The sequence below is a fragment of the Uloborus diversus genome, chromosome 8, assembly GCF_026930045.1.
Source record: "Uloborus diversus isolate 005 chromosome 8, Udiv.v.3.1, whole genome shotgun sequence".
Lineage (NCBI taxonomy): Eukaryota > Metazoa > Arthropoda > Arachnida > Araneae > Uloboridae > Uloborus > Uloborus diversus.
In genome coordinates, this window is record NC_072738.1 from 139418987 (window position 1) to 139428033 (window position 9047).

Sequence of the window (9047 nt, forward strand, 5' to 3'; positions counted from 1 at the left end):
ATCTAATTTCTATGCTTGTCAAACGCTGCCAAAAGTATTTTCAAATTATTTATAACATTACTGAATTTTAAGTGCTTCAACATTGAACAGTGCTGCCTCATGACTCAAGTTTTATTTTTAGTCACATCAGAGTGCTACCTGATTAGATTCTGGCTATTATACATATTATAAGGCAATCTTAAAGCACTTTGCCCCAAGTAAGACAACATTGCCTTTTAATATAAAATAAAAATTTAAACTAAAAAATTAACATTGGTTTAACCATCAATGTTTGTAGAAAAAAAATTAAAGCATGTTTGTAAAAAAAAACACATTTGGTACTAAAATTTTTGTCAAATAAAAAGAAAATTTTAAAATATATGTGGGACTTGTTTGTATAAATAGCACAAACAATTTAAGAAATCTTCCTCCAAAAATTGTTGATAAACATTCAACTGTAACCCATTTCAAATAATTTCAATCCAATAAAAAATTGTTGAAGCACTGATTGATAGATAAAAATTAGCCAATTATAAATAATTTTCTGAGTGGCTGATCAATCAGTACATCCCCACTTCCAACATAAAATGAAATATTCTAGCTAATATTCTAACTTGACACTTCACTACATGCTTCTAGTGTCAAAAAATAATGTTATCAGCTTGAAATTCAAGAGAAAACCAAGGTTGTCGAACTATCAGTTTCATTGAAAATCACTTTCTTCAATGGTTCTTTTTTTAACTCTGCTGATAGGTGATACGGTATACTGTATCACCTTTAATAGAGTCGAATCTCGATAACTCGCAGCTTATAACTCAGATATTCCATTATCTCGAAGTTTTCATTGGGTCCCAAACTCTTGAGACTGTTGTGGAAATTTCCCATAACTCGAACTACCAATAAATCAAAGTTTATACTGTCCCTTGGGACTTTGAGTTATCAAGAGTTGACTGTATATTCATTTGGAGGGAATTATAACATAGAATACTTGGCATGTTTTTCACCTACACAATCTAAACAAAACTTACATTCTTGCCAAAAACAAAATTGCTCAAACTATATTCAATAAAAAGAGGAATCTAGACTGACTGATTTTTTGATTTTTGTTGTATATGATACGATACTAATTAAAAATAAAATTTGCCATACATAGTGCAATTCTTTTACTCGATTCATTCCTTACAAATAAAACACTGCTCATCCTAATAAGTGTATTACCTTACAGGCTTAAATGAAATGTAATACCTGTCAAACCAATTGACCGCGAAATTTCAAATGTAAAATATCGACTTAGAAAATATTACATAAGAATGGGTTTGACCCTTCTCTCTCCCCCCCCCCCCCAGAAAGGGTATGTAGAGATTTTTCTAACCCCCCCCCTCGGAACACTTACGTAATTAATGAATGGCCCCTAGGTATGACGGGAGAGATTACGCAGACTAAAATCTTTAGCTCTTGTGCGTTCTCGCTGATCCTACTTGTGCTGTTTCCGGTTCTAGTTCGATTGCTATCTCTGTACCGTGCTTGCTTTTTTTTTCATTTCTCACATCTTTGAATGAGTAAATATAATTCCAATGCAAGATGTACATAGGATTAAAACTTATTTTTTAATAACATACAATAAGCATCTACCAATGAAAACTCCTACTTAAATGAGATTAAAAATTTATTTTCAATCACAAACACTTAAAATATACAGTAATCCCCCTAATTATAAATGTGCAAGACATGATAAAAGCACAAAAACATATTAAAGAATTTAAAGTCTTAAAACAAACATAATTGTTTAAAACTCCTAACAAAAATTTTGAATTACATTTATGATTAAAATAATTAAGATTCATTATCAAGCATAATTATACCGTAATAGAATCTTGTTTAGAGTAAAAAGAAAATCATCTAGTTAATATATGAATAACAATATTAACAAATTATTTTTTCAACTCTTGAATTTTTAAAGTCCGTATACAATTTCTCTACCATGCCCTTTGCATAGCGTATTCTAGAAGCCAACAATGGTGAACAACCATATTTCTCAATGAGCTTAAAAGTATAAACAGTAAAATTCTTGTTCTCATCGATAAAAGAGACAGCACCCATCACAGGACACAAAATAATTTTGGTGTGGTCTTTAAAAAAGTTCGCTTGGAACGTGCCGTTAGTCAGGTGGAAAACGATCGCAGCTTTCGAGCGGAACCAAGCTCTCAGATGCGGAACGTTCGACATTTCGTCTCCCTCTCGGGGTTTGGCGCCCTCACCAGCTTTCAGCAGATTCTCATTCATGTAGGTGTTGAAATAGTTCAACAGAGTAATCTTCTTCTTCATTTCGTTCGGGTAATTGTCCATCTGGTAAAATATCTCCGAGTCGTTTCTTTCTATGTACTGGATGTTTTTACCGTCGGCATGTAAAATTAAATGTGTTGCATCGTTGAAAAGCACGCCAATGCTGTTGTCGCAAAACTGATATCCGATACCATATTTGTCGGTGTAGTCCACCCACTTACTTATCCAGATAAACGGAATGGCTGACGGATCTTGGGCGTCTTCCGGCTGCCCGGTAAATATGCCTTCAGGATGACATATAAGCAAAGAACGGAGCATTTTGAATAAGTCTCCCAGATAAAAATCTTTTGGCATCACGTTTTTATCTTCTTTTTCATCAATGTTGAGCTCTGCCACAGCAGCAACAATATCTTTCTTTGATTCAACCGCTGGAATATTTTTACATTCGGTCAGTGGCTTCCTTCCCACAATCCTAGATTCTTCAAATAAAGTCATATTATGAGATAAACGAGGCTGCATGGTGAGACAGGATGTGGGTAAGCGTGAAGGAATATAACCATCACACAAAAACTCATCTGCCAGTATTTCATCTGCATTGGGTCGGCATTCCGGATCGGGATGTAATAATTTTTGGATCAAGCGTTTTGCGCATTGATCTAGTTTTGAAGGAATGTAATATTCACATTTCTTAATTTTAGTGTAAGTGTTTTTTAACGTGCTGGTTTCAAAAGGTGGGGATCCTACTAGCAAAGTGTACATAATACAACCAAGTGACCAAATATCAACTTCAAAACTGTGTCCTTTTTTGGTTAAAATTTCGGGAGCTATATAATTTGGTGTTCCGCACAATGTCTTTTTCCTTTCCCCATCGAAAGATAGTTGAGTAGCTAGACCAAAATCTCCCACTTTAATTTCCATTTCATCATTGAGAAACAGATTACCGAGTTTCAAGTCTCGATGAATCACTTTGTTATCGTGCATATATTTACACGCCAACACGATCTGCTGCATAAAATAACGAACCTCAGGAACAGTAAGAGTTCTTCGCCTCTTGTGCATTTCCATCAACGAGCGCTTACGGCAAAGTTCTAAAATAATGTAGACGAAGTTTTTGTCTTCAAAATAGCTGTGAAGAGTTACAATGTACTTATGTGACAATTTACTCTGAATTTGAATTTCTTGAAACATTTTTTCTTTATGATTCGGTTTCGTCAATATTGATTTCGCAACAACTTTACCTGCGAAAACTTGACCGGTGCTCCCATTCTTAAATTCGTAACATTTGGCAAACCCACCTTTGCCCAAGAAGTTACCACGGTGATACACAACTTTTGATTTTGGGTCTGTAATAACAGTTTGTAATTCTTCGTGCTTCGGGCGTTCAGCCATTTTTTCTTTTATTTCACGAACTCTTTAGCTTTAAAACAGTAAAAATTACATTCCTTGCTTACCTATCATTTGTTAAAAAGCAAAACATTATACGCACAATTCAAACTCACCACCAATTCGAACTTTCCGTTGAGGAACGAATTGCTGAAGTTTAAACGTTGTCGGTTGCAGTGAAACAGAATTACCTGTATAATAAATGGAACTACATCTTTGATCACGTGATCGTAATAGTTGATGAGAACCTGCAGCAAACAGTTATTGAGAAAATATTTACACTACTATGTATTACTAGCTAATTAATGTAAATAAGATTATTAGAATACTAAAATGGGTGCATGCGAACAGCCATCAAAAAGAGGAAATTTTTTGGGCCCCTGCAAGCTTTCGGCCGCACACACGTTTGTTATTAATAAGATAAGTTAAAATTTTAATCTCAACATGAAAAAGCAAACAAATCCTTTTCAAATGAGCAATCTTATTACATAAAGTAACCAGACGTTCCTATTTTGACAAAAAGTGGGACTGGGCCGAATGTCCTGTCAGGGAACCTCTCTTTTTCAATGCAATAGTGAGCTTTTGCATAAAAAGCCGTCATTTTACAAACACAGTGTTGATTACAAGAAGGTCTATTGCTCATTACTTTTTTGCTATTTATTATTGGGTAACCCGTTTTTGGACCACTGTGTGGTTCAAACCTGTGTGGACAGAATTTAAGTTCATTAAAGTATGATTTCATAAAATATTATTCAAACTCGTTTTTCATATACGAGATCTAAAAATCTTCAATTGGGTCACGTAGAGGGACATTGAAAAGATAAAGGAAAAAGACTCCCCCCTCCCCCCCCCCCCTCGCGCTAAGTCAGTGATCGACGTGTGCTGTCCTGATTTTTAGTTCCAAAATTCTGGTCGTCACATTATTTTGCCTTCATTACGGGTTTTAAACTGCTGTGTAGATTTTTTTTACTTTAATGTTATTTCACTAAACTTAAAATGTTTTATATAAACAGTATCAACATCTTTTACTTTTAATTGAAAGATTTATTAGAAAATTTTACTTTGAAGGAAATGATAATGATAGATTAGGAATTTCGTTCCTTTCTTTTGTGCGAAGGCATTTTGTTTTAACATTAGAGATTTCTTGTTATCCACCAAACTAAATTCACATCTTTTGGAAAATTCTTTCAGTTCAAATGCAGCTGTAAAAAGTTTTATTATTTTCCTTATTTCTGTTTTTTTTTTTTTTTTGAATTTGACCCTTTTTTGAGTTGGCGGAAATAAAAAGAACTTTTGTTGAAACAATTACAGGAAACGTTCTTAAAAATAGTTTATGTAGAAAAAAGGGCGATGGTGTATAAATTTTCCATAGAAAACTTAATTATGCCACCAAAAATTTAAATTGATCTTCAAAAAAAATGTAATGATTGTGACCGATTTCCTACTAGCAAAATTTCTTGCATCAACCTTGACAGATCTTGCTATTATACTGACGGCGTCAATGTTGACGTGTTTCATACTGCATAAAGCTTGCATAAAGATTAAAAAGCAATATTACAATAACAACACGTATGCAACATTGCATTCGTCCTAAAATATCAATATTGAATATCAATATTGACCTTACAATAACAACATTGCATACATGTTGACGCCGTCAAGATGATATTGATTTCATGCTGTCGCCGTCAAGGTAATTAATAGCAGACGATGTGCGATCAATGTTAAAAATGGCCAAAAATAACTTTTTTTGTCCCTAGACTTTGAAACAAAGGACATGAAGCCCAGAATTGCGTATTATCACTTCAATCTCACGAGTAAGATTAATTTTATTCAGTGGTTATTTATGTTATTCTTTAACTACGCATTTCATGTCCTTATAATACAATTAGAAGCATGACTTTAAAAAATAAGTCAAGTATTACGAAAAACGAAGAAACTTTCATTTTTTAAACTAAATTGCGAGTACTATTAATACCTTTATATGAATTTCTGATCAGATGTAAGTTTTAAGAAAATATTCTTAAGTTAGAAAACTATCTTGCAGAATAACAGAAATAATTAAAGAAGGAAATTTAATTCTCGAGTTTAAAGTGAAAATAATGCAAATAAATAAATAGATAAAACACCTTGCAAACGGGCATGATTTCATACTGTCATGTCAATGTATCCTGACATTTTTCTTTTATATCAATACGTATGCAATATTACAAAAGCAAGATCATCTTGCCTAGACCTTGATATCATGCTGTCGTGACAACATCTTGATATTATCCTGTCATGTCAATACGTATGCAAGATTACAAAAGCAAGATCATCTTGCATAGACCTTGATTTCATGCTGTCATGACAACATCTTGATATTATCCTGTTATATCAATACGTATGCAATATTACAAAAGCAGCCTACCTTGATATTTTCCTGATATTATGCTGCATACACCTTGTCAGTCAATATTGTGGCAGCCTGCTGACAGCATAAATGGAGTAACATAACAAGATTGAGGCAGCATTAATGCAAGATGATTTTTCTTGCATGTCAACCTTTATGCAATACTGAGGCAAGATATTTTGCTTACTGGGTTATAGTGCCTAGAAAGAGGGCACCCTTCTAAAATCAAATCTACTAGTCATATAAAAAAACGAGCTCCGTGTCATTAACCCTTTAACCGCCGAACTATTGACGGATGATCAAATTTGAGTAATTTTTTGAAATTATGTCTATTTATGTCTAGTTAATACAGAAATAAAATAAAATTTCTAGAAAAAAATTTTTTACTATGTTTTTCAGTATGTTCCATTTTTGGAACATTGGCGCTTTGCATGAAGTTTTTTTTTTTTTTTTCAGAGAATTTTTTTAAACTAAGAGGTTTTGAATGCGGTTTTTATCTTAGCATACTTTATTGCAGAAAAGTAATATTTTAAATTGCATTTATGTACATATCAGAATTCAGAAAATCCAATACAGAAATATCTAATGCCCATGATATGAAAGGAAGCATTGCTGGTGAAGTCGTTTCTCGCAATGGAAACATTTCTTAGTCGTATTTTTTTGCACACCGCGCAACGTCCTTGGGATGCAGATACAATATAATGTCTGTCAGACATTCTTGATCGATTATGTAAAGGACAACAAGGCCCTGGATGACTTTCTACTCGTACTTTTCTTCTTAGGAGGACCGTTGTTATTTCTCTTCGGAACTCTAAATGCTTCATCTTCACTTCGTGTAACTCACAATGAAGTAACCAACTAGCTACAACTGAAATATTCAGAGCATTACTAAAAAGATTCCACCACCATTTTTTACTCCTCAAATGAGGTCTGTAGCTCCCAAAAGTTTATCCAAGACGTCCACACCCCCCATTCCTTCATTGTATCTCTTGATAAGATGAGGTTGTGGCACATCTATCTTGCATTTCTGCGCATTTGAGTAACATTTTACAGATGCAAGTGGCTCATGTGTATAACAATTAGATGCTACTGTAACCACTGCATTATCATTCCAGCTGCACATGTACACTGATCCATCAGATCAATAGTCAAAATTTCCTCAATCTTCTTTAGAAAGGGCTTTTTTGGATTTCAGTGGACAATGGCCAGTTCTGTTTTCGCGAATTGTTCCTGTTGCTCGTACACTTTTTTTTGATAGCTGAGAAATTAAGTCATATGATGTAAAAAAGTTATCAAAGTATACTTCATGCTCATGTGTCAGTCAAAACTGATAATAGATCATTTACAACTCTGGATCCTAATTGCACATCAGGGGATCCTTCTTTTTTGCCTGAATAAATCTCCATGGAATATGGGTATCCACTTGAAGAGCACAGCATCCAAATTTTGAAGCCGAATCTTATTGGTTTTCATCTAATAAACATTTTACATGAATGCCGACCGTAGTAGGGAACCATAGATTCATATATGCTCAATTTTTCATGAAATACACCAAATTGTTGAGGGTTTTTACACAATTCTTCGTAAATAGGGAAAACTTTTCTTAGTTTGTCATTTTGTTTTAATTCATGGTTGTCCATCAAATGAAAGTTGTTTTTTATTTTTCGAAAACGATTTTGAGGATTAACTGTTGGTACAATTGGCACAGATGTATCTTCTGCACTGCTCCAATACATATCTTCAGAAGGAACAGAATGGTATCCACTCAATAGCAACAAACCAAAAAATTGTAGGATTTCATCTCTGTCAACATCTATTCTTCCTCAGTGATATTGCCTAGTTCATCAGGGGGTAATTGGCATATATCTACATCTGACAATGTCTCTAAATAAGCCACAGCTTGTTCTACAGTAAGAAATCTAATAGACATTTTTTAACATTTATGAACAGTTGGTATACGTCAAACAGAATTTCGTTTCGCTTGAAAACAAAGCTAGCGAATTATTGAACTGCATTTAAAATATGAAAAATAAAACGCTCACTAATGTTATTTTTTATTATCACGTGACAATGCAGCTGTCCGAGCAGGTGTGGATTCGGAGCCATATAGTCCGTCAAACAGAAGACTGTTATTATTTTCTTTGCTAACGAAACGTCATATCCTTTCAAAATATAAACTTACTTGGTTTTACCAACATCTACATAAGAGTACATTCAAAATGAGAGAAAAAAAAAGAAACATATATTACGAAAAATGAAATTTCCCCTTGCAAGTCGAACGATTTACTTCTTGGAAATTTGACTCCCTAAAAGCGCCAGTGTTCCAAAATTGGAACATGCTATTTTGAAGGGGTAAACCTTTCGGAAATTTCATTGTACATTTCTACAAGCATTTTAAAATCATACATTGAAGTATTTTTCACAACTATAATAAATATCATCACATTTTCTCAAAAAGCCAATTTTTGGTAAATTTTATAAGAAAAAGTTGCAAAAAGCTAAAAAAACACTCATCTTTGAAAAATCGCAATAAATAATTGAAAACATATAAACAATCAAGCAGGAAATCAAAAAATACTTTGAAATAAGACTAAACTGTGTTAAAAAAAGCTTGTTTATTTTAACGTTATTTCTTGGGAAAATTTTCACTTAAATATGATGTTCCATTTTTGGAACATTGGCGGGGTAAACGGTTAAAAAAATATAAAAAAAGATCCATATATATTTTTGATAAAAGTCGGAATTTCAACATGAATAACTATAGAGAGATTTGATGGATTTAACTCCTTAAAAAAATTTCCTATTCTATCAATTATTTTCCACATCGAGCCAATAAAAAAATTTCATTGGGGGTAAGCTCAAAATTTCTGCCACATTCTGCTGTTGGGTTTTGTTTAATTATATAATCATCAGTTTTTACTGGATGAACAGGTTTGGCTTCTTTAAAAAAAAAAATAATAATCGATCAAAACATAGTGATGTTGTCTGTATCAGGGTGTGTGTGACGCGC

The 9047-nt window shown here is 33.3% G+C and overlaps 1 protein-coding gene across 1 annotated transcript; it reads right to left on the bottom strand.

Annotated features, from left to right (window-relative positions):
* Positions 1-1812: 1812 nt before the first annotated feature.
* LOC129227837 (serine/threonine-protein kinase PLK1-like) lies at positions 1813-3761 on the bottom strand. The gene has a single exon (XM_054862451.1). The coding sequence runs from the start codon at positions 3649-3651 to the stop codon at positions 1903-1905; it is 1749 nt and encodes a 582-aa protein (XP_054718426.1). The 5' UTR covers positions 3652-3761; the 3' UTR covers positions 1813-1902.
* Between the last annotated feature and the right edge of the window lie 5286 nt (positions 3762-9047).

Coding starts and splice junctions, on each gene's coding strand:
- LOC129227837 (XM_054862451.1), bottom strand. CDS start 3,651: ATGGCTGAACGCCCGAAGCACGAAGAATTACAAACTGTTATTACAGAC.